This window comes from Lycorma delicatula, chromosome 13 (assembly GCF_047948215.1).
Source record: "Lycorma delicatula isolate Av1 chromosome 13, ASM4794821v1, whole genome shotgun sequence".
NCBI classification, from domain to species: domain Eukaryota; kingdom Metazoa; phylum Arthropoda; class Insecta; order Hemiptera; family Fulgoridae; genus Lycorma; species Lycorma delicatula.
In genome coordinates, this window is record NC_134467.1 from 18,222,119 (window position 1) to 18,249,671 (window position 27,553).

The 27,553-nt window shown below is 32.2% G+C and overlaps 3 protein-coding genes across 3 annotated transcripts in view; 1 reads left to right on the forward strand and 2 right to left on the reverse strand.

The window, feature by feature from the left end:
* Nucleotides 1-7,690, reverse strand: part of Pex14 (peroxisomal biogenesis factor 14) — a 51,065-nt gene extending 43,375 nt beyond the window's left edge. Inside the window, exon 1 of the mRNA XM_075381790.1 lies at nt 7,435-7,690. Coding sequence (XP_075237905.1) covers nt 7,435-7,512 — 78 coding nt within the window. The 5' untranslated portion in view covers nt 7,513-7,690. The remainder of the gene's footprint in view (nt 1-7,434) is intronic.
* On the reverse strand, nt 6,067-7,428 carry MESR6 (misexpression suppressor of ras 6). Its single transcript, XM_075381788.1, has one exon. The coding sequence runs from the start codon at nt 7,352-7,354 to the stop codon at nt 6,158-6,160; it is 1,197 nt and encodes a 398-aa protein (XP_075237903.1). The 5' UTR covers nt 7,355-7,428; the 3' UTR covers nt 6,067-6,157.
* A 4,565-nt stretch (nt 7,691-12,255) lies between the features above and the next one.
* On the forward strand, nt 12,256-21,859 carry LOC142334096 (corepressor interacting with RBPJ 1). The gene is made up of 7 exons (XM_075381789.1): nt 12,256-12,616; nt 13,341-13,435; nt 15,569-15,718; nt 15,825-15,925; nt 16,913-17,073; nt 18,548-18,654; nt 21,256-21,859. The coding sequence occupies exons 1-7, from the start codon at nt 12,545-12,547 to the stop codon at nt 21,635-21,637; spliced, it is 1,068 nt and encodes a 355-aa protein (XP_075237904.1). The 5' UTR covers nt 12,256-12,544; the 3' UTR covers nt 21,638-21,859.
* Nucleotides 21,860-27,553: the final 5,694 nt, after the last annotated feature.

Consider the following 27,553-nt stretch of genomic DNA (forward strand, 5'->3'; position numbering starts at 1 on the left):
CAAATTGGTCTTCTCCTAACACTTCCTCCACTCTTCTCTCAATTCTTCTGTATAGAATTCTAGTTAAGATTTTTGATGCATGACTAGTTAAACTAATTGTTCTGTATTCTTCACATTTATCTGCCCCTGCTTCAAAAAAATTAAAATTCAAAAAATCATGGTGGTGATGAACTAAATGATAAAACAATTTTTTCACTAAAATTTTCTTTACTGGTTTTTAAACGCATAACATTAGTGCTTAAATATATCTTTTGTAGAAACAATATTAACCTATCAATAAATCTTTACAGATAAAAAAAAAAATGAATTTTCTACATCCTGTTCTAACATATATATATAAATATGTGCTTAAATCATTTTCATTAACACCTGAATTGTAATTTATTTTGCATTTATTTTTTTTTACAGTTAATATCTTCCTGTATTTGCCTTACACATTATTTCTTGGGTTAATATTTTAAATAATTAAATATAAATTTACATTTATTTTTTATTTTATAATTTTGTAACTTGAGATGCTGCTCTGATCCATCCTTGATCAAATTTCATGCTTGCTTTGATTTCCCTTGATCCATCCAGACAAATGCTACAACAGTTTTTTTATCTGTTCAATGCCTTACCAAACAAATTTCAATGTGATCTATATATTTCATTATGTACTGATACTAATACAATCCTTTCTGACTAAATCATGTATTGTAAGGGTATATATACATATGAGCTGGCTCATCTAGCCAGAACCTGGACCCTCAGGGCCCAGGTGAATCTCGGAGCCAACTCTGGGCCTACCCCATGGCCAACTTTCCAGGGTGACCGGCACCATGGACACCCACAGAACTTGCTTTGGTTGCCATTCCCATCTACCAAGAGGGTTCCACCCTCTGGACCCCCTTACTGTACTGATCAGGTAGACTTTCTATCTAATAGATCATGGTTATTCAGAAATATATATGTACATACACAACTTCTTAACCATTCTGTAACCATTTTCATGGCTGACAGAATACTGATAAATAATAATTATAGTATTCAGGCTTTATAGAAACCTAAAAAAGAAACTAAATTATAAATGAATAATAGTAACTATGATAACTGAAGTGCACACAAGTTTGACGATGAAAAATTCAACTTATTTGCTATGGTGGCAGAAATATAATAAAGTAAAAGAATTAATTTATTTTTTCCTTAATGAATATCTTTAATTTACAACTTCACCTTCCTAGGGAGCGAAGAAATAATGAATATTTTTAATATCTTAACCTTCAAGGGAGCTAGGGCCTTGGTTGATGGGTTAAAACCTTCCCTGGGTAACACGAATGTATCCTGAAAATTTTAAAGTAATTGGTCGATTGGTTCTTGCCTGATGCGATAACAAATACAAAAATTTTATATATATATATATATATATATATATATATACATACACACACACATTTCTGAATAACAGTCATCCGTTAGATCGAGTGTAGCTGATCCATGTAAAAGTTGAATTTTGAAAATCAGACAATTGTTTGTAGAGATATAATTGCACCTCCCAAAACAGTGTTCCAGGAGCACCACATTTGTTACTAGTTGATGATGATGATTAGCCTAGCCTCCTGCGATCTGCTTGCATACCTCTCCACTATAACCTCACATGTAGTCCCCACAGGAAGTCCAATTATGATAAACAAAAATATTTTAAATTTATTTAACGTAAATTTAATTCTATTGTTTTTATAATATTATTCATTCGATTGATTCCAATCATTCAGTTCAAACCCAGATCACACAGTGACACTCGTTCACAGTTCATTAATTCAATTCATTAAGAGTTTGTGCATCAACTGGCAAATTTCCACTAGTACAGGATGATTTTTTAGTCCTGTTACCCAATTGTTAATGTCTGGTAATTTTTTTCTAAGAAAGGGAAATTTTATTTTCAGACACGAATTTGGTAGCACTACTCAACTGGTATAGATACGGCAGTGTGAGTTGATTCTCCTTGAGCGGTGTAAACTTTTGTGCCGTTTCCGGTCGTGTTACGAACAGAATGTCTTACCATAGAACGAGTTTTCATTCTTGAACAGTATTTTGCTACGAAATCGTACGCCAGTGTAAAAGAATCATTTCAAATTAAATTTGTTGGTGTTCCTTCGCCAGAAAAAATGTCAATTTCTAGGCTAGCAAACAGATTTTCAAGAGACAGGTAGAGTTTGCGACAGAAAACATAGCGGTCGACCGACTAGCTGGACAGATGACGTTTTAGAGAATGTAAACAAGACTGCTCAATTCTCCATGGAAAAGTTAAAGAAAACTTTCCACGCAAGTCAGTTTGTCATATTTGAGTGTTCAGAAAACTGCTAAAAAATTGAAATTTTATCTGTATCGCGTGCGATTAATACAAAAGCTTCAGCCTCCAGATTTAAACAAGCGATTGCAATATTGCCATTGGTTTAGATCAGTCGTAAATGATAACAGAATTGAATTTTTAAACCGTGTTCTTTAATGATGAAGCTTGGATCCATCTCAATGGTTATGTGAACAGTTAAAACTGTCGAATTTGGAAGGTTGAAAATCCTAGCACTTTACAAGACAAATCTTTGCATCCTAAAAGAATTGGTGTGTGGTGTGCGATATCTTGTCATCGTATAAGTCAGACCCAAAATCTTTGAACAGACAGTAGTAAATGGTAAAGTATACAGGAATATTGTGTGCCAATTTGTGTCCCTCCTGGAACCTCAAGAACAGTATTGCTGGTTTCAGCAAGATGGCGCTGTATGCCAGATGTCTCAAGAAACTGTAGATTTTCTGCAAGAGTTCTTTGATGATCGAATAATAAGCAAGGGCTTATGGCCTCCAAGGTCCCCAGACCTCACACCTCCTGACTACTATTTGTGGGGCTATATTAAGTTCAAGGCCTTCAAAAAAATCCTTACACTATTGATGAACTTAATATTACAGACTTAATCACGAATATTTCAAATGCAACTCTTAAAAAGGTTTCTGCTAATATGCTGAAAAGAGTGTGCGTGTATAACCACAAGGGGTGGGCATTTTGAGCATATTTTTTTAACAATTATGTAAGTAATAGCTTTTTATTAAATCTCTCTTGCAAGTAACAAATACATTTTTTTATTCTACCTAAATTTCCCTTTCTTAAATTGCATTTAAAATTGGGTAACAGGACTAAAAAATCACTCATATATTTTAGAGATTTTTCAAGATATCTAAAAACCTTCTCAGTTATGCCAAGAAACATGGGAATTTTGGTTGCGATTGAGCAAGTAGTTTTTTTGTTTATCCCAAACAAACAAATAAAAACCCTCTAACTCTTTATATAATAGTGAAGATATTACAGATAATATATAATGACCCTTGAATGAAATAGGCCAAATATATAAAACAAGTGACATACTAATGTAATGTAATTAAATGATTAACAGAAGAAAAACTGACTCCTCAAATCATTTATCCAGTCAAAAGTTACTTCTTCTAGTCAATACCAATAATACATATGAACATAACCACTTTGTTTTTTGGGGTCCCTGGGAGATGAAATGTCATAAAATGTAAAAAAAACCTATACCCTATTAAATTATGTGAAAAAAATTTGACTCATTATTAAATAAAATTTTGCGAACAGGATCTACGATGTTCATATCCCCGTACCCACTCAATCAATTGTGACCAAAATGAAATTTGCCCCATTACAGCACGTCAAATTTCATTCAGATCAGTAAATCCAATCTAGAGATATGAATGAAGCAGACAAACATATACTTACATACATTTATCCTTCTGGAAACTTTTCAATGCTAAAATTATGTGTATTCGTTATGTTTCTTCACTTAAAGAGTGAAGAAACACAAAGGTCGGCAAAATACACGTAAAATTTGACCCGATTAACATACTTTTCCTATATAGTAAAACGTAGTCATTCGGTATGCTGGGAAATTAAAAATAAATCATAAAAACATATGTCTACACCTTAAAAAAAATCCTGTACCATCTAAGATAATGTAATTACAAAACTGATGCCTTAGTGAACATGCTGAAACAGTATATTATTATACAAAATTAATTCAGAATAGCTTTTGAATAGTTCATTAATTAACATTCTGACAGCTGAATTACATAATGAAACTATACCAAGTGATTGATAATTCATGCAAAAATAAAGAGAAACATTTTATTTTCAGTATGCTTAATTTTCCATCGATTTCAATGTTTTTTCTTAGAAATTCATGACTTAAAAAAGTGAATTATAGATTTTTAAAATAAAATCTTTCTGTGATTTTTACCATTAAACTAAAAATGTAATAATACTTCTGTTAGCTCTACACATCTAAAATTATAGGGATGCGATTACAAAAATTATTTAAAAAAAATAAAAATTACTTTGTTCAAACAATCCAATCAGAACATCGAATCAAATACAGCCCAAAATATAATTGAGAAAATCTCCCTTTCCAAATTGTTTTTACAGTTCTAAAAAGGCTCACAAAACCACCCTTCATTAAATACAGCATTATATGCTTTTGTCATTTGGGAATGATTTATTATCAAATGTGATACTATGGTCAGGTTATACCCTCATAACTTGCATCAAGGAGAATGTGACTTAGACAAGGGGTGCATAACTGAATTTATCACCAGGATTCAAGAAATACACATTTTAATTATGCATGTCATAAATGAAAATGACAAAAGATCACTTCTTCATGGTGACTGTCTTGAACAGCTGTTTCGACAACACACTAGTTTTAATGTGACATAGCTGACTGCCTGAAACATTCAACCACTTTTTATGCTGACTGACCATTAGCATAATTTTAAAAAGCACAAACATATTCAAAATTGATAACATGCTTGATGAAGAATGGCTGTTTGCAAGCTTCCTTACAGCTGCATTGGCTTTCACTGCCTGAAATTCCTGTGTAGAACCAAGAAAAAAATTACACGTTACTAAAAAAAGAGCAATGTAAACGTTCACAATTATAGGATATCAATATGGCAAAATAGACTAGATATGATAGTGGGCACAACTGAAAGTTTTCTCTTTAGCAGCCATTTCTTCTCTCTAAGAAGTCCTTAAATTTATTTTTTTAACATTATAGGAACTTTTATTAAATTAATTTTATGACTTAACAAAAACATAATTCTAAAGAATTTTATTTCTTAAGCACAAAATCATCTGGTTCTTAAAATGAGAAATTATATTTTCTGGTTCTACAATTGTTCAAGCATATTGAAACTAGAATAATCTTGCTTATCAGTTGAAATGTCAATTTTTGTTAATTTTTACTGGTTATTACACTAATATGGGCCTCAAGCGAAACAATTTATAAATTTCTATTATCTTCCCCACTAAGATATAAAGCATCAAGAATTATATTTTGAAAAATTCTGTTCCTTTAATCTTTTCTAAAAAAATAAAGGAAGAAGGCATTACAGACTTCATAATTCAAAAATAGATTCTTAGAAATATATTAAGAAGGGTGTGGCAAATTAGAACTTCACAAAGACCTATTTGTGCAAAAATTAAAATTTCTACATATTCTAAAAACTCTGATTCAGAGAAGATTATATGGCATAAATAGACAAGGTAGCAAAATGATGTATACAAGATCTCATAATTTTTGTGTAGAATAGTTTCTGAGATACTGGAATTATCGCAAATTCCAAATTTTTTTTAAAAACTGGCATATGGAAAGAGCATTGTAAAATTAAACCCAGTACATAAAAACTTTAAAAAAAATTGATTTTGAAATCTTGAAATATGAGAATATAAAAAAAAAATTACAAAAATCAAAAATGGTCAATAATTTAATTCTATATTGGGTGAACTGATTTGGAATGATCCGCTAGAAATTAAGATAGCAACCATTACGACCAACAGGCTTGTTAAAGAAGCATTTATAGGGATAAGACTGGAACTTCTTTGTGGTCATCAACCACTCTGACTGAAGATCTGTGAAATGTCCATCAACACTACGTTTTTTTCATAGCATTATGAAGAAATTTAACCTAACATTATTTTATGTGAATAAAGGATAAATGAAACATTTAAAAACATAATTATGTTTGAACTGTAAAATGTTTTTTTTTATTTCAGAAAATTGTTTTACAATTTAAAAAAAACAAATTTTAACATATATTGCAAAAAAAAAAATGTTTAATCACTATCTTCCAAATAATGTTGAATAATATCAGTAGAAACAAAAAATTTACGCAACTTTTCTAAAACATTATTTTGTATCCAATCGACATCTTCTGGTGGACAATAATCATCTTCACTAGACCTTGATATTGTTATTATATTGGGATTTTTCGGAAGAACTTTTAATAGACTATTAAAAGAATATTCAATTAGATAACTAATCTCTTCTTTTGTTGACACGTGATCTGGTAATTCGGTATCATCACAAGTCATACCAGCATCATGTATCATTTCCCAGTCAATATCATTATAAAATGTTTTAACCTTTGTTGCTAATTCTTTAACACGATTAAAATCAATGTCAAAGTTGTTTCCTTCGTTTGAATTCTGTTGAAAATCATAAAGATTATCATGTGTTGAGAGATGTAACCATAACTTCTTCAATAAATTAGTTTGCCCTTCACGAAAATCAACAGCAATTTTAATTTCATCAACATTCACTTTATTAACAGGGCCTTTGTATTTATAAATACTTTTTAATTCTTCATACAGATCAGCATTTTTATATAATGATTTAAACGGATTTCTTGTACTAAAAAAATCTAAATCTATATCTAAAATATACGAAGAGTTGAAATTAATCGTAGAATTAACGACTTCCTCAATATTGTTTAAATCATCTTTTAATGTTGAAGTAGAAAAATTATTACCAATCGTACAAACATAAAAATTTAATGATTTACAATTTTCTAAATCAATATCAGCAGCATATAAACAGTCACTTAAAAAATATGATTCCGCACAGGTTACTCTTATAGTTTTACTACTTTTATGTTTACCAATAATAAAACTATACAAACCATCGTTAAACTGTTTTGCCCAGTACGGTTTACACCATATTATTGTATTAAAATGGCCAGCATAAGCAGCGGGTAAAATCCAATTTTCAATACTTAAGTTGTTAAAAAGTTCATACTTATCCCAAACAATATCTGCAGACATATTTTTCGGTATAAGCATATCAGGATGAGAATCTAAATGTACTAAAATATTGTTTTCTAACATAAGATGTTTTGAACCGATACAGCGATAAATAAATGGTATTACTTCATTATGATCTTCAACTATATAAACTGGTATTTTTTTAAAACTTTTAAGTTTTGTAATTGAACAACTTGAATCAACAACTTTCCTAACATTAGTAGTATCCATATCTACGCAAATAATATACAGATAACATTAATTTTAAACATATATATATATAAATAAACAAATATATTAGATCAACTTACAAGAGAGTCTCTAATTGTTGGATTTCCATTTTTTTGTACAGAATCATCTTCCGTGCTTGTTTTATTACTGTTATCCATTATACTACACAATTAATAAATAGCACAAGATTGAAACCAAAATATAGGTACTCGCAAATTATATCATAATATTCTTCTAATCTTATTTTCTTTACTTTTATCAATTCCTAGCCGTAGAAATAAGCCTTACTAACATGACAAGAGAAACAACAAATATTACCCAATTCTTATTTTCATTACCAACATTACAAAAACAAATTCATTGAAAAATTACCATTTGATTTATTTATTAAATTAGTAAAATAACTATAAATAAGCAATAAAAATAACATTTAAAATAAATTTTATTTATTCAAAAAAAATTTATATCTATAAATGACGAATCATTTTACACAATTTAATATTACTAAAACTAAATGACTAACAAGTCCATTTAAAAGAAATATATTAATTATTCTATACAATATTATTTTAATTTAAAAATTAATTACAATACAAACTTTTGCTACGAAAAACAGAATAAAATTATATACTGATGATAAGGAAGTAAAAATAGGTTATAATGATTATGAAACGATGCTTATTCTGTATTATTTTGTCTTTATTTTTTGAAACTTTCAACCCTTCGTATTATTGTTTCTAAAATCTGAGAATTATGACCTAGAAAGAAATTCTGCCGTTTCCCAAGTTGAGCGTCATATCTCTTTCTTTTTCCTGTTTAGCCTCCGGTAACTACCGTTCAGATAATACTTCAGAGGATGATATGTATGAGTGTAGTCTTGTACATTCTCAGTCGACCATTCCTGAGATGTGTGGTTAACTGAAACCCAACCACCAAAAGAACACCGGTATCCACGATCTAGTATTCAAATCCGTGTAAAAATAACTGACTTACTAGGACTTGAACGATGGAACTCTCGACTTCCAAATCAGCTGATTTGGGAAGACGCGTTAACCACTAGACCAACCCGGTGGGTTGAGCGTCATATCACGAGAAACTGCAAGTAAACGGGTGGTGCATTGCTCGTGCATTAAAATCTCAATCTGAACAGCATTTTGATAGTGTTTTTGAAGGAAAAATCAGCAGAAGCAGATAAATTTTAAGTTATACATGGTCCGGCATATAAACCTGACGATTTTTGAGGGATAATAATTAAACTGTGTTTCGTACTATTAAAATATTTAATATATCAAATTACTTGGGCATATACAGTTTTCACCATATCTTTACGTTTTGACATCCAAGGAACCCAAAAACCAGATGGAAATTTTTCAATGTTTGTATGTATGTTCAGTGTCGCAATCTAAATCACCTTATATCTCCAGAACTACTGGACCGATTATGACCAAACTTGGTCAAATTACTTCTACTTATAGGGCATTGATGCCATTAAATTTTCAACCTAAAAGGTCAAGGGGGTAAGGCTGTAGAGCAAGGTCATTCTCATTTACATTATTTGCAGTGACTCGTGTAGTGCTCTCCAAGCGTTAGAAAAGTTTTATTCGAAACATCCAGTCGTCATTGAAATTTACGATGCAATCGCTGAGTTAGGTAATCGCAACACAAAAGGAAGTTTATGCTGGGTCCCTAGCCATGTCGGGATCCAGGTAACGAACAAGCCGATTATGCTGCCAAAGAAGTGTGTATTCAACCTCTTTTCACCACCCGAGTTAGTACCTTTGATTTTATTAATCGTGTAAAACAATCACTGAAAGCAAGGTGGCAAAGTGACTGGGCGACTACCGTCGATAATAAACTCCAACGAATTAAAGATTCAGTGTTGCCATGGGGTTCCTCTTGCAGAAAAACTCGTCTTGAGGAAGTGGTCCTCTGCCGGTTACGGATAGGACATATGAGGATCACACACGAGTACCTAATGTCAGGAGGAATCGCATCCCTATGCACGCGATGCAACTGCTGCATGACTGTGCACTACATTCTCGTGGACTGCATATGTTATGCGGCGTTGCGTAGTAAGTTTAATCTATCTAGAAACAACCGTGATATCTTGTACAATAATAACAAATTTTGGACCGGATGTTTCTGTTTTTTCATAGTACCAGGTTGCTGCAAAAAATTTAATATTATCATATATATTTTTATGTTAGAAGAGTTGTTGATAATTTTTAACCTTTACTTCCAATTTTGATTTTATTGGTTCTATGTCTTTAATTTTATTATCCGAGAACGAAGCTTTTTGCACAAACTATCGGAATTGGGTAAATTTTATATTTTTGTTTTTGTCTTCGTCATTTGACTGGTTTGATGCAGCTCTCCAAGATTCCCTATCTAGTGCTAGTCGTTTCATTTCAGTATACCCTCTACATCCTACATCCCTAACAATTTGTTTTACATATTCCAAACGTAGCCTGCCTACACAATTTTTCCCTTCTACCTGTCCTTCCAATATTAAAGCGACTATTCCAGGATGCCTTAGTATGTGGCCTATAAGTCTGTCTCTTCTTTTAACTATATTTTTCCAAATGTTTCTTTCTACATCTCTTTGCCGCAATACCTCTTCATTTGTCACTTTATCCACCCATCTGATTTTTAACATTCTCCTATAGCACCGGATTTCAAAAGCTTCTAATCTTTTCTTCTCAGATACTCCGATCGTCCAAGTTTCACTTCCATATAAAGCGACACTCCAAAGATACACTTTCAAAAATCTTTTCCTGACATTTAAATTAATTTTTGATGTAAACAAATTATATTTCTTACTGAAGGCTCGTTTAGCTTGTGCTATTTGGCATTTTATATAGCTCCTGCTTCGTCCATCTTTAGTAATTCTACTTCCCAAATAACAAAATTCTTCTACCTCCATAATCTTTTCTCCTCCTATTTTCACATTCAGTGGTCCATCTTTGTTATTTCTACTACATTTCATTACTTTTGTTTTGTTCTTGTTTATTTTCATGCGATAGTTCTTGCGTAGGACTTCATCTATGCCGTTCATTGTTTCTTGTAAATCCTTTTTACTCTCGGCTAGAATTACTATATCATCAGCAAATCGTAGCATCTTCATCTTTTCACCATAATTGCTAGGTCCATGTAAAGATTAAAAAGTAACGGAGATAAGGAACATCCTTGTCAGACTCCCTTTTTTATTACGGCTTCTTTCTTATGGTCTTCAATTATTACTGTTGCTGTTTGGTTCCTGTACATGTTAGCAATTGTTCTTCTATCTCTGTATTTGAACCCTAATTTTTTTAAAATGCTGAACCTTTTATTCCAGTATACGTTATCGAATGCCTTTTCTAGGTCTATAAATGCCAAGTATGTCGGTTTGTTTTTCTTTATTCTTCATTATACTATTAATCTGAGGCCTAAAATTGCTTCCCTTGTCCCTATACTTTTCCTGAAACCAAATTGGTCTTCTCCTAACACTTCCTCCTCTCTTCTCTCAATTCTTCTGTATAGAATTCTAGTTAAGATTTTGGATGCGTGACTAGTTAAACTAATTGTTCTGTATTCTTCACATTTATCTGCCCCTGCTTTCTTTGGTATCATGACTATAACACTTTTTTTGAAGTCTGACGGAAATTCCCCTTTTTCATAAATATTACACACCAGTTTGTATAATCTATCAATCGCTTCCTCACCTGCACTGCTCAGTAATTCTACAGGTATTCCGTCTATTCCAGGAGCCTTTCTGCCATTTAAATCTTTTAATGCTCTCTTAAATTCAGATCTCAGTATTGTTTCTCCCATTTCATCCTCCTCAACTTCCTCTTCTTCCTCTATAACACCATTTTCTAATTCATTTCCTCCGTATAACTCTTCAATATATCGACTTTACCTTTCGTATTATATATTGGTGTACCATCTTTGTTTAACACGTTATTAGATTAAAAAATTTATGTACCCCAAAATTTTCCTTAACTTTCCTGTATGCTCCGTCTATTTTACTAATGTTCATTTTTCTTTCCACTTCTGAACACTTTTCTTTAATTCACTCTTCTTTCGCCAGTTTGCACTTCCTGTTTATAGCATTTCTTAATTACCGATAGTTCCTTTTACTTTCTTCATCACTAGCATTCTTATATTTTCTACTTTCATCCATCAGCTGCAATATATCGTCTGATACCCAAGGTTTTCTACCAGTTCTCTTTATTCCGCCTAAGCTTGCTTCTGCTGATTTAAGAATTTCCTTTTTAACATTCTCCCATTCTTCTTCTACATTTTCTACGTTATCTTTTTTACTCAGACCTCTTGCGATGTCCTCCTCAAAAATCTTCTTTAAATTCTCTTCCTCAAGCTTCTCTAAATTCCATCGATTCATCTGACACCTTTTCTTCAGGTTTTTAAACCCCAATCTACATTTCATTATTACCAAATTATGGTCGCTATCAATGTCTGCTCCAGGGTAAGTTTTGCAGTCAACGAGTTTTATATAGTTTCTTTATTCTATTATTTTAACTTTTATATTTTAAATGCTTCGTCTCCGATATTAGTTTTGATTTTTATTTCACTTTTTTTACTTTTGTTTTAATAAATTTTTATTATATGATTAATATTAATTTTACATCTTTAAGTTTTATTTTTTTGGAGTTATTTTACCCTTTTATTAATAAAAATTCCGGGCGATGATAACGCTCAGGCGTTATTCGCCCCAAATCCCCCCCCAAAAAAAAATAAAATAAAATAATTCATCTCAATATTAACTTAGAAATTTAAAACTAAATTTTTAATTTAAAGTTCGCGCGGCTTCTTCCTACTGATAATCGATAGTTGTCAAACGGGTTTTGACAGATTATATTTGTTGAATACCTCTACAGTATTAGTCGATTACTAGTTTTTTTATCGATTGTGTAACAGTTTAGGATATTGGGCAATGTTTAAATATCGCTAATTTAATTAAAGTAATTACATACGAATTGTATTATGCATTAAACGATTGAATTAATTCATGGTTTTGATATAATTTTTGTGTAAGGCCCAACTCGTTAGAATAAATTTTTTTTATATTAAGATTTAAAAACTTCTATTAATTCGAACATAACCTTCGTGAACATTTGTGGGTTTGAAATTAGTTTTACTTCGTTTCATAATATATTATAACATATAAATAAATAATATATAAAATTCATCATGGGTAAAGGATTTAATAATTATATGTGTAAAAAGTTTTTCCATCCAGCGTCACGAGATAATCTTAAAAGAGTAAGTAAGATGTATTATGTATAGTAGGTTAGTGTAGGTTTAAAAACTTCTTTTTTTTCATTAAAACTGTAAAATTTATTTTAAAATCAATTTTGTATATTTTAAATTGTATAAAGTTAACCAAATAATTATCTGAACAAAATATTGTAAATTACAATGGTATTGACCGTTGTAATAGATAAGAACAATTGTTATGCTTGTATATTTAAAATAGGTAAATAATTATGATTATATATTAATAACAATATCTTTACAAATAAGTAGGGAGGAACTTTGTGTTGCTTTTTATGAATGAATATATTTGGGCTAAGTAAATGTAAAATACTGATTTCAAACAAAATTTCAAGGATAAAATATAATAAAAGTACTTGTATGACATTAGGTTAATTAACTGTCATAATATGTACCACACTAACTTTTCATAATAACTTAAAAATATTAACTATGAACACTTTAAAAGTTGTAGTAAATGTGTTATTTTTAAGCAACTTATGGAAATATCAAAATGCCAATTGATACAATTTTAATCTTGTATATAATTATGATTACCTTGGTGAGAGTGTATTCACTTTATAATTTTAAAATTTTATTAAAAAAAAAATTGAATAGGTGGTCACCAACAATTTCTCATTAGATGAACATGAAATATTTGTAAAACAATATTAAGATTTATATGTTGAAAAGGTATATTTAATTAAAATATTAATTCATTACTTTTTATTAGGTATGGATGGCAGAACAGAAAGCTGATTCATATAAAAAGAAACAAGATGAACTGCGGGTTCAGTATGAAAAAGAACAGGATCTATACAATAACAAGTAAGTTGCTTTATGTATTATACTTTTCTGAATGATGTTTGGTTAGTAATTTTGAATTATTTTGCCATTAAGTTGTAATTACATCTATTAAATCTTTCATGGATCAGAAAATAAGTTTGTATTTAAAGTGAAAAAAAAGGTCAGTTTTTTAAATGTTTATTCTTTTCTGCAATATAGTTAGTTATAAGTTAAAATTTATTTTAAAAAAATGTATAATAATAATAATAAGTTGTCATTTCCTGTTATTTAATTTCAATGTTCCACAGCAGTGAATAGTTTTATCTGTTACCCAAGTTTATCAGTTTTTTTACGGCTATTCAAAAAAGCTTGGGATTGTCCTACATTATTCTTCCTTCCCCAACTATTTTGTGCATATTTCTGGCAGAAAATTACACTAGCGTTGAGGGATTTAAAAAATTCATAGATTGTTACTTTACATTTAAAAAGAATTAATAAAATTCAAATAGGCCTAAACGTTCAAACATTTTTAATATACCATGAACACCCTTTGCTACTGAGGTACTGCCAATATTATTATTCTTCCTCCTTGTGAATAGAGACTCTCTGATCTCTTCTGGCAAACCTGGGCCACCAATTACACAAATTGATTTTAAAAGCTTCTTGGCATACATGTCCCATAGGTAATTTCTCCGATCGACAGCTGTGTTATTAATATTTAATTCGTGTTCGCAGAAGGCCTCAATCATTTTATAGCTCCTTGAGTAAATAAATAGTGAAATTTTATCAATGCAACTATGTGTAGGTCTTATTTGCATATCGACTTGCAGTACCACTGTTCTCGATCATTCAAAATATTTAACACCATGTAGTGCTCCTGATTACACAGTTTCTGTTCTGGTAAAGTAAAAGAATGTTGAAACAAATGAACACAATCCATTTTATCCCTTGATAAAACAAATGATTCAAATATATTTGCATGAACTTCTGCAACAATGCCAAATTATAATTACTCCAATGGTGACATGGAACAAAATAGTGTAGCACTGCTCAGATAACTACAATGTACTGATGTAATTTTAGAAATAGATTTCAAACAAACCAAATAACAGTATGCACAGTACAATGATTTAATCAGACAAGCATGAATATGCTAGTTAAAGTCTTTACTTAATAATCATGATTTACCCAACCTCTTAGTGGGGACTATTTTAAACTTAGAATAGCCAGGAATGACATGATGTTGAGTTGTAAATTTTGTTAGTAGAATATTTTATATGTGGAGCAACAAATATAATATTAATCGTGGGATAATGATGTTCAACAGATTAGGGGAAGGATAATAGAGAATGAGCAATCTTTGCTAACAAAATTGATAGTTGGAATTTAAGGAATACATTTTATCAACACTATTATGTTAAATAATTTTTTTAATAGAGGAATGTAAAAAAAAAAGATTACTTATTAAAGAAGAATTTCTGTTAAAATAGATGGGAACACATCCCATCTGTTCAGAAACCATAATTACTTATGTAAGTATAGAGTACAGTGCAAACATATTTATCAGTATAGTTATTTTGCTGCAGAACTCTGTAAAGTGACAGAATTCTTCTCTAAAGACAGCCTGATATTACTGGTAGTGTACAATTCTTTTTTATACTTTTTTAATTGTAATTATTGAAGTTTCTATATATAATTTTCAGACTTATGTTAGAAAAGTAACAAGATTTAATATGAAATAAAACTTAGATTTTCATTTAGTTATTTATAATATATTGGGGTTTTTAACGTTAATTTAATTAATACCATAATTAAAATATGGAAACTGCTTCATATTTCAAAACTGAGGGATACTTGCAGGTAGAAATAAGTGTAGATCTGTAAAATTTCTACTTTGTTTCAAAATTTTTGTCCACCAAATTGAATTAAACTTTTTTTTTTAATAGTAAGGTGGATGTGTTGGGCAGTACGTCACCATTATCTAAGGGCACAGCAAAATTTAAATAAAACATTTCCATATCATTGGATATGTCATAGAAGATCTGTCTACTCTAGAATATATATATATATATGTGTGTGTGTGTGTGTGTGTGTGTGTTAAATATTGTAGTTAATGATTTAATTATTTTATAAATTGTAACAGATATAATTTACAATCTTTTTTTTTTTTTACAGAGCAATGTTAAGTAAGGAAAGTAAAGACAAATTAAGTGTTAATTTTATGTATGAACCTCCACCTGGCGCAAAAAAGGAAAGGGAGAGAGAAGATAATGAACCTGAATATAAGTTTGAATGGCAACGGAAATTCAACGCACCACGAGAAGAGTAAGTAATTTATTATTCATTCCAGTAAAATTTTAATTGAAAAACTTATAAACAATTTAAATTAATTTTTTTTATTACTAAAACTTTAATTTTTGTTCATTTTCAGTTACTGTAAGGGCGATTCTGAAATAAGAGATCAACCATTTGGTATTCAAGTGAGGAATGTGAGATGTATTAAATGCCATAAATGGGGTCATATAAATACAGGTAAATCCTTGATAATTTTACTAAACTTAGTTTCTTATTAATTAAACGTTTTCTGCTAAGGGGTTTTTAGAGTTAATCTATTAATTCGTATAGTGAAACTTCTTTTAAAATACCTGTTGGAAATATTTAAGTTTATAATCTAGTAATAGTGAGGGGGACAAAAATAAATATTGGTTTTAACTTGCTTACCATTATCGTCTGGAAGGGGTGTTGTTTATTATATGAAATGCTTAAACATAGTTTATTATTTATTGTCTATTATATATATTTAACAAGTATTTTTTTTAAAGACAATTCTAAATTAATAACAGATTTTGATAATAGACATGTAGTGTCTTACCTTCTTTGATATCAGTATTGTTTTTTTAAAAACAGTTTTATCTGCATTACAGAAATTTTTGTTTTTTAAGCAGAAGAAACAATATCTGTGAGACTTACCGTACGGTTTACAATTTAATTGTAATTTTTTGGATATGTATTTCGCTTATATATCGATATATAATAATATAATCATCACGAGACATGTACTAACGAATTGGGAGTACGTGGTGTAGTTTCTTTCTGTAGCGACTATATTTCTGTTAAATCATAAATTGGGTCAATTGTCCTACGAGATAGTGTTGCCATACCTTTGTAATTTATTCCTAATCTCTCTTCATAAAATGGATTAGCATCTGAACAGGTCTCAATAGCTCACAAAACTGATAGATTAAAGTACAGCTAAAGTGGTGAAGATTTTGAACTTGCACAAACCTGCTTTTTTACATTTAGATTTTATGCTTTCCTGATCCGGAGCATATCTATTACGATAAATTAAAGTATGAACAAAATTGAAGTTGATCAAGTAATTTCTCAGAATTACCAATTATTCTTGTGTTGTCATATTTTGTTATGCCATTTCATTTATTTTCATTATTTTGAATTGTAAGAAATTGTGTGATGGTCATTAGTAATGAAATATCTAATTTTTTTTTTTTTTAATTTCAGATAAGGAATGTCCGATGTATAATCAATCAAGTACAAGTCAAATGCTTAATTCGTCAGATCCATTACAATTGATACAACAAATGAGGGAAGATGGGTTGACAATTAAACGTAGTGTATTAGAAGCACAGCAGCATTTGCATGTCCCAGTTGCAAATCAGAAAGTATGTATACTGTTGTTTTTTAATCGCATCTGCTTTTTAATTAATTTTTAACATATGTCCAGTTTTTAACATTTAATTTGTACAATAAACATATCGTGTCTGGGCGATGATAACACGAAAGTGTTTTTAGCTCTGAAAAAAAATTTTGATTTTCACAAAATTTATAATATATGACAGCTATGAATGTACACAGTATGAATGTTAAATACAGAATACAAAAGCTTCAAACAAGGTAAATACGTAAACATAATGAGTAACAGTAGAGAGTGTTCCTGTGTATCAGTAATGTATAAATTTAACAGTAAATACTGTTGGTCAATTAAGAAAAAGGGAAATATTAATTTCCAACGACTCAAGGCTCGAACCTTTATTTTCGACTTGAAGTATTTTGAAATTACGATTAAAATCATGATTTTCTTCAATTAAATGACAGAGATAATTAGAATCCCTCTTGTTATTGGATGGAAAAACAAAATTTGTGGTCCCTCATATTTTTTTATCAAAAGATCTACCGGTTTGACCATTATAAATGTTATCACAAGAACCACATTCAAGTTTGTAAACTTACTCTTAATGAATTTACCTAGAGAATTATCAGATTTGAAAGCGATATCAAAATCTAATTCTGTTAAGATTTACTAATTTCCTTTGTTGATATTTATGCTAGTGTATGAAATTTCTTTTGTTGCAGTGAATTACTTTGCTAAGGAATAACTTTGCTAATTGCAGTTTTCTAGAATTTATTCTAAAGCATTTGATTATTACAATTTGACTCATTTGGTAACCATTATTTACTAGGGTTATTTTTTTTTTTTTGATGATTAATTCACCATATAAGTTCGAATCTTGTGTATGGGAATATGAATGAAATGGAATATTTGTGTAGCTTATGAGAAATGGTATGGCTGACTAAGATTCAAACCCGGGACCTCCAGATGAAAGGCAAAGGTCGATAATTTCTCAAAATTATCATCTGACATCCGAATATTTAACAATCGATAAATAGTTTAACTATAGAAAGCCACTAATTTATGTACAACTGAATATAATGATGCACTATGAATGACAGCATTATCTGTGTGTGGGCGTGTGATGTATATTAAAATTTTATTTTTATTTTCCTTTTGTTAATCTCTTGAATTTTTTTTGTTACATGGATTTTAGCAATTTTTTTAAAGCCATTAGATAGTAAGGCTGATCACAATAGGATACTATCATGATATTCTAATTAGTGATAGATTGTGTTGTATGGCTTACTAAACCATTTTATTGAAATGAACCATAGAATTTGAATGGATTAGTATTTTAGAATAACTCGCTGATCACCAAAAATAATAGCAGTTTGTGTAACTTTAGATGTAGATTTAATTTGTTTAAACATAAATATTATAAAATAATAGTTGAAACATATTCAACTGCACAATATAAATTAATCAGTAGTTTTTTTTTATATTTTTACCTTCTTTAATTACAGGGAATTGTTTCATCATCATCAGATGAAGATGACGAGAAAGGGGTTACTCAGACAGAGAAGCAATTTTTAAAATCATTGACCAAAAAACAGAAGCTTAAATTATTGAGGTATATAAATTTAAATAACTTAATTGTTAATAAAAATTTCATATTGTTGCAATGTTTAAGATTTAATTGCATTGAATTATTAAACAAAATTGATTATGATTTAAACATCAAAAATAATTAAAATTAATCATAAATCATAATGTTTAATTTTTCCATGTTAAATTAAAGCAGATGAACTTATGTATGTATGCCCATTGGTTTTGTACATTTCAATTTTTATCTAATTTGCATCTGTTAATTCAGAATTACATGTAAAGAAACTGGGGATGATTTATCCTATTTTTTAATAGTTACCATCATATATACTAGAAAAATTAATTATCATCATATTTGAGGTCTTTTCAGAAAATAACCAAACATTTTTAATTGCACAGAAATTTGTAATTTTCTGTAATTGTAACACCAATTTGTAATTTCCTGTTATAACTATAGCTGGGAAAGTAAAAATTATGAATGTGAGGTGGTCTGTACTAAAAATATTCTGAAGGAAATATTTTATTTAGGGTAGATGACAAACAACATATTATTTAGGGTAGACGACTGTGAAATTGTTTACCAATAATAATTGTTTGACTTGTCTCATTTCAATATTGTTTATTTGGAAGCTATTTTTGGGAAACTCAACAATAATTTTTAGCGACCATAAGGAGTGTTGAAATATTATAAGTCAACATAGAGGCCTATTCAGAAAGTAAGGAACGTTTCCACCTGATGCCGCCAGGCACACGCCAATCGCGTATATATTGGTGTGCTCGTGCTCGGCACCTCAGTCAGCGTCCAGCCGCGACAACGGGAACATCTCCGCACTGCCCGTTTTTTTTATGTACAAATTTGAAATGTGTGCTGCAATCGAAAATCCCGCCAGTTGTGAGGTGCGGCCTGTGATTTGTTTTTTGTCGGCAAAAAACTTAAAACCAATAGAAATTGGGAACTGTGTGAAGTGTACGGGAACAACATAATGAGTGAAAGTTCTGTCAGGAAGTGGTGCATTCAGTTTAAAAATGGCCGAACAAACGTTCACGATAAAGAGATGAGTGGACGTCCGAGCATTGTGACTGATGATCTGGTCTCCAAAGTTGACGAAAAGATTCGTGAAAACCGCCGTTTCACAATAACTGAGCTTTCTCTATGTTTCCCACAAGTTTCACAGACTTTTGTTTGAAATTGTTTCACAGAAGCTAGGCTACCACAAATTTTGTGGAAAATGGGTGCCAAAAATGCCTACAGATCACCATAAAGAACAACGAATGGGGGCAGCTTTGACGTTTTTGGAGCTTCCACAGTCATGGAGATGCTCTACTGGATCGAATCGTAACAGGGGATGAAACCTGGGTGAAACGTGTGACTTGTGAGACAAAATTACAGTCTATGGAGTGGGGGCACACAAGTTTCCCTAAAAAACCATGGCAATGTCTGCAAACTTTGTCGGCAAGAAAGATCATGGCAACAGTGTTCTGGGACAGGCAAGGTGTTCTTCTTATTGATTTTCTTGAGCGTGGTGCAACAATAAACTCTGAGCGGTACTGCCAAACATTGCAAAACCTTAGGAGAGCTGTCCAAAACAAGCGCCAAGGAAAATTGTCATCCAAAATTTTGCTTTTGCATGACAATGCCCGACCTCACACGGCAAACTGTACGCAAGAACTCTTGAACTCGTTCAACTAGGAAGTTTCATCCCCCCTACAGTCCAGATCTTGCTGCAAGTGATTTTCACTTGTTCCCGAAAATGAAGACATGGCTAGCAACACAGCGTTTTGACGACGATGAGGGTCTCCAAATTCGGGTCACTGAGTGGTTGAGATCACAGGCGGCAGAATTCTATGACACAGGAATTTCAAAGCTTGTCCACCGCTATGATAAGTACCTGAATTTGTATGGTGATTATGTTGAAAAGTAGTATTTTAGTCCCTCTTTCATATGTATATAATAAAAAGTTTTTCTTGTACATGGTTTTTTAAAATTCCAAAACGTTCCTTACTTTCTGAATAGCCCTCGTATATAATCATAAGAGAAAATGATGAATGGTTTGTGTATATTTGTTTGTTAATTATGTTCAATAAACATGTTAAAGGGTGAACTGCACGTGTAATTTTGTAGGCCCTTATCAGAAGCCTATACAAAGGTTTAAAGGTTATGTAACATTAAATTAAAAACTATAGTAAAGGATGTTGCACAAGCCTCTACAATATCTATTAGTTCGTTTTTGTATTATGTAACATAATAAATAAAAAAGTAAAGTAAATTGATTTAAAACAATAAAACTGAAAAAAAAAACAAAATGTGTTGATCTTTGATGTATTTCATTATTAAGAAGTTAATAATTTAAAATTATTAAAATTTATAATTTTCTGCTAAGATTGTCATCAATTTTTTATTTTGAGTACATTTATCTACCTTCCTTAGCTTTATAATTAAATCATCTGTTGACTTGTTTTGAATATATTCCTTTTTCTAAACTCTCTTTGTACTTGTGTGCAGCAAATTTTCAAAAGGTGATTTAGTTAAGGTAAAGCTAAGGTAGATAAATTTGCTCTGTATAAAAATTAATAATATAATCACGAAATATGTTGTATAATACGCATTTTTTTTTTGTTCTTGCAGAAAACTAGAAAAATTAGAAAAGAAGAAGAGATTAATGACAAAAAAACAAAAAGATAAAAAAAAGAAAGATAAGAAGAAAAAAGAAAAGAAACATAAATCTACAAAAAGGGCAGCAACCTCTTCCAGTTCTTCATCAAGTTCCGATACAGATGAAACTACAAGCGAAGAAGAAAATAATACTAAACGAAAATATAAACATTCCGAAAAAGAAAAATCTCGTAAAAATCATACGAAAAGTCATTCTGATAAATATTCAAATGGAAGGAAAAGTAGCGATTCAGATAGTTCAGAAGACAGTGATAGGAAACCGAAAAAAAGTAATAAAAGAAAACATGAAAAAAATGGGAAAGAAGAAATCAAAAGCAAGAAGAAACGTAGATAATTAAAATATTGTTTTGTCAAATGATTGAAAACAAAAGAAAAAGTAACAAGAAAATATGTGAGAGAAAAAAGTAGGGAGAAACCTATAATAACCTAAATAATTAAAAATATTGTATCATGGTTTATATTTCTTAGAATTACTGATTTTATGAATTATTTTAATGTAAAATAGAAGTTATATCCAAAAATTGTCTTTTTTTATTATATTAAATCATTTAACCTATTTTTCTCTTTTGTCACCTCTATGTCCACATGGAATATTATTGCCGATCTCCATTGCAGAGATCGGCAGTTTGCACATTGCACATTCGGAAGTTCTGAGTTCAAATCTTGGTCAGACATGGCATTTTTCACATATTACAGAATTCATTATCGTCAATCGGTAACTGTTATTAGTTATCAGCCTATTATTATTGTTGTAGTAATAAATAAATTAAAAATTATTTACTGGCTTTGAATCTGATGATGTCTGTTTATGGATAACAAGTGGTTTTTTTTTTTGACAGAGCTTTAAGTGTGGCTTAATCAGTATAAAAAGATACACATTGAAGATAGCTTAAAATCTTCTCCAGGTTCAATGAAAGAAAACAGTTTATAATAATAATCAAATATTTATTAACCAGGTGCTGTAGATCTGCCATTGATTCTTAGTTGCATACAAACCATACTAAATTATGTAATTTTCATTATCAGCTGTTTTTTACACAACTGCCCAAAAAGGAGTGTAATGTATTGAGGGTGTATATATATGTTCCACCGTAGCAATTCAATGGCTGAACAGATTTAGATGGATGACCCTGAATGGAATCCTTATGTTACCGGGAGTTATATAGGGCATATAAATATGTATGCATGTATATATATATATAATATACACAAGTGTAAGTTTAAAAAAATCATATGATTTTTAGACGGGCAGTGTGTTTGATCATGTAAGTATGTTCTTTCTTTTTGTTCGTATGTATAATTTTGCACTTTATAATTTTTTCAAATTTTTTAATTCTATTTAAATTATTACATACATCTGTAAACAATTTATATATTGTTTAAATAAATTTATCCAGAAAATTGACTATACATATACGAGGGTTATTTTTTTTCACGGTCCGATCGGTCGCGAAATAAAAACCCGCGCAAAAATCGGATGAACCTTTGCGCATATGTGTTGCGCAGCATCTCTAGTATGGCCTTCAATCACGCTGCATCATTTCGTTTAGTTCTGAACATGCAGCTAGCACGTAAACATGTCTACAACAATAGCATCTCCCGCCTAGGGTGAAGTGCGTGCGGTAATTTGATTTCTTCAGGCTGAGGAGTGTAATGCAGCTGAAATTCATAGACAAATAAGTAATGTATATGGTGAAACTTCAATGAGTGACAGCCAAGTGCGACAATGGTGCAGGACGTACAGATGTTCATAATGCAGGTGGTCAGGCCGCACACTGCAGCTGTAACAAAGAAGCTCCTTCTTTTTGTTGGGAAGTGTTTGATCACCAACCATACAGCCCGGGCTTTGCTCTATCTGATTTTCACCTCTTTGCTCACATGAAACGCTGGCTAGGAGGACAACATTATGGCACAGACATCGAGCTGCAGACCAGTGTAGAAATATGGCTGAAAACATAGGCGGCTCAGTTCTATGATGAGGGTATTGGAAAGTTGGTACCATGCTACGACAAACGTCTAAATCGGAGTGGTGACTATGTAGAGAAATAAGGCAACTATGTAAGTACTTGTTTCAAAAAAAAATTTTTTAATTTCGTGACCGTTCGAACCTTGAAAAAAAATAACCCTCGTGTATATATATATATATATATATATATATATATATATATAGTTAAAATAAATTTAAAAAACTAGAAAAAAAAATTATACTATATATAAAAATGTCACCTGCACGCTCTTTAATTATCCTATATTAAAGCACAATATTTTTTTGGCAGTTTTGTTTTTAATTTTTAATATTTATTATAATTTTTCTAGAACTTGCTCATTTCCCAAATTCATGTTCATTGTTAAAAAAAATTAGTGTATGTTCATTTTTTTACCAGATATACCGCTAAGAAAGAACACAATGCTTCAAAAAAAGTTAGGTAGGTAGACAAATATGAAGTTTACAATATATACAATGCCTTGCATAATAAAATTGTTGTAACCTTTTATGATTGGATGGTAGGAGATTACTACCCATTTTAATAAATGACTGATAAATAATTTTTTATTCATTTTTATTTCTCTGCTAAATAGTTATAATGTATATAGCTATACGGTAATATAATGTAACCGAGTATGCTAATTAGGTTAAATTTTGCATGTCAGTTTTTCATTTCTTTATATTTCATAGATGCCTCTTTACTAAATAAAATATTACACTTCATCTTTTTTTTTAGCTTGAGATCTCCAGACTAGAAGAACCGATTTTGATTAAATTTGATCAAGAAAGCAAGGAGATATGGACCTTATGGGTTCTATATCTCAAAATTTTACTCTAAAGGTAGGTAGATTTTTTCATATAATTAGATCCCCCTTAGAGAATTAAAATAAAATGATTGATTTTATTCAAAAAGAAATGGAAGGAAAAATCCTTAAATATATATTTTTTTTTACATAGTTTTTATTCAATTAAATCTTGGTGGAAAATGAAATCTAATTTATGAAATGTTTAGATAAATTGAAAGCTCTTCAATTATTATTCAAATATTCGGTTGTCATTAAAATTCTTGTTCTACATTTTCTTGCACTACAGGTTATACGAGATGTGGCTATTAAATAAGACCAATACTGTAAAATATTCTATTTTAAATTTATACATATTTAGTTATTATCCCCTTCAATATACATCTCTCCTCTATCCCTACAACGCTCCATATGAATTTTCCATTGTTCAAAACAGTGCTGAAAGGCTTCTTCTGTGAGCTTTTTCATGACGTATACCACTTTTTCTTTCACAGTTTCAACTGTCTGAAATCTTGTTTTTTTTTTTTAATGGAAATTTGACCTTGGGAGACAGATAGGTCATATGGTTCCAGGTCAGACAACACTGGCAACTGGCTCACACTGCATTGTCTGTTAAGACAATGCAGTGTGAGCCGGTGCATTGTCCTGATGAAGAACCCATGACTTATTCTTCCACAATGCGGGTCGTTTTTTTCTTATTTTTTCATGGAGTTGAGCAAGGACCTTGAATAAAGATACGAATAGTTAACAGACAGTCAGATCGGATCAGATTACCAGTTTTTTCAATATTTTTATCTGTTTTTGACATGGAAGGGCAACCCGAGTGAACATCATGTTCAACCTCTTCTCGGCCATCTTGGAAACACTTAAACCACTCAAAAACCCGTGCACATTATAAACATTCATTGTGCTATATATTTTTTTTAATAAAAGATAAGTTTTAGTAGCGGTTTTTCCAAGTTTCATATGAAATTTCACAACAATTCTTTGCTGTAATTAAACACATTATTTTATCGGCAAAAGAAAAAAAAAGATGTTATCCAAACAAAGGCCACAGCCAGACTAATATGTCTATAGAAACTGTAGTCACAAGAATCGAAAGAGAAAGCTTCATGCTACACAGCTATCGGTTATTCGAATTTGGTGCATGCACAGTTCAAATGTAGCAGCATTAGTTTCGTTATTTTAATAAGCCACATCTTGATCGTTGGAGCGCGACCGCACCCCCCGGGACAAGGATAACCATGCCCGTTGGCAGCGGCCGCAACTCCGCCGACAGCTTTATTCCAACTCAAAATATCACCACTTAGATCTAACCGAGGCACGCTGCCTACCTTCGGCCAGTCAACTGCCCAGGCGGTCCCTAGCCACCCAGGGTCCTATCACCTACTAAATCCCTTCGGCAGTCCTGCTCAGGGGGAGGAAGCCAGCAACTATTGTCCACTCTCTACGAATCCTCCAATTGACTCGTAGATCCAAAACAGAGTTTACTCTCTCGAGTTCCCTAATAACTCTGGTACGCTCAGCTTCGTACCTGGGACATATGTGTAGGACATGGTCCACGGTGTCATCGACCCTACAGTCCGAACAGAAGCCGGAATCGACCAACCTAAACCTAGCCAATTTATCCCTAAAGGCACCATGTCCAGAGAGGAACTGCGTCGTGTGCCGATTGGGGGATACCCAGCTAACCGCTCGCAACTCTCTAACATTGGAAAATATACCATGCGTATAACGACCTGTTGAAGAATCGTTCCACCTATCTTGCCAAGAGTCAAAACCTTGGTCTTCGATCTCACGCATACGCCCTGAAGTAAGAAGGCCTCCCTTCTTTGCAACATACCGCTGGCTACGTTCTGTAGCAGAAATATCCAAAGGTTTGATGCCTGCGATCACAGTTACTGCCTCTCGCGAGACAGTCCTATAACCGCCGACAACCGCTAATAAAAGAAGACACTGGGCTCTTAATAGAATATCCCTATAACATTGGTACCGCATACGATGAGCCCATACGGGCGCAGCGTACAACATGATGGCCTCGCAAACACCTTTGTAAAGAATCCGCATGGTACGGAAATTCAACCCCCAATCGGGATGGACTACTCCACGGACGCCGAAGAAAGCATCAACTGCCTTCTTTGCCACATACTGCAGGTGCTCCTTGAAGAGAAGCCTCTCATCAAGGATAATACCCAGATACTTTTGGAGAGTGACATACCTAATTGAACGGCCGTCCATCACAACCCGCGGGTGGCGAGTTGCAGCTAACCGGCCCTTCAAAAACATCATAGTGGTTTTCTCCGCATTGAAAACCATCTTATGCTGAAGACTCCACAACCGCAATACCCTACATGCCTGTGCCGCTCTAAGCTCTATCTCACCACGCGAACCGCCCTCGACCAGCAGCAGCCCATCGTCGGCGTAAGCCACGACGCGACAGCCACCGGACAAACGCAGCCGCATGAGAGAATCGAACTCGATGGTCCAGACGAGTGGACCTAATACACTGCCCTGTGGACATCCTTTAGACAGGGTCTTTCCTATTTGCGAACTGCCGTCACGAAGGACAACAGTTCTATCGCTGAAGTAACTCGAGAGAGTGCTAATCTCATTCCACGTGCAACCACGCTTCTGCAATTGAAACAAGGCAGAAGGCCACCACAAGTTATTAAATGCCCCGTATATGTCCAAGAAGACACCGAGTACATATTTGCACTCACTGCCTGAAGCCAGATCCAAGACCCTAAGAATCGCGTCCTCCGTACTCTTGCCGGGTCTAAAGCCATACTGGTCGTCCATTAGCATGTGATTATTAGTCAACCTACTATTTATGCGGATACTATTTACCTCCGCATAAATAGTAGGCTGACTTCTAATCACATGCTAATGGACGACCAGTATGGCTTTAGACCCGGCAAGAGTACGGAGGACGCGATTCTTAGGGTCCTGGATCTGGCTTCAGGTAGAGTACCTTTTCGAAAACCTTTCCAACTGGCAAGAGCATCAGAGGACGGCAAGAAGAACTGACGGTGGGGTCCTTGTCGCCACCCTTGAATAACAGCTTCAAGATACCACGTTTCCAGGAAATATCCAGCGAATAAACACCTATTGAACACCCTAGTCAATGGGCCGAGAATCACAGGCAGGGTGCGAACAAGGAGTTCCACCGTAATACCATCATATCCGGGGCTTTGTTCCTAGCCAGGCTACAGATTACTTGGCGGACTTCCGCCTCAAGTGATCTCCGAAGACACAGAGTCTGAGTCAAAACCTACAACCGCCGCTCGAATTCTCCGATGATACGTGGTCTCACCAACCTCTATATCATCGGGGAGCAGATCGTCCATCAGAAGAGATAGAACACGATCTTTCTCAACTACAACGCCGTCTTGGGTCGAGAGAGGCGACAGAAGATTGTCCTTTTTCCGCTTGTGACCAAGTACTCGATAAACAACACCCC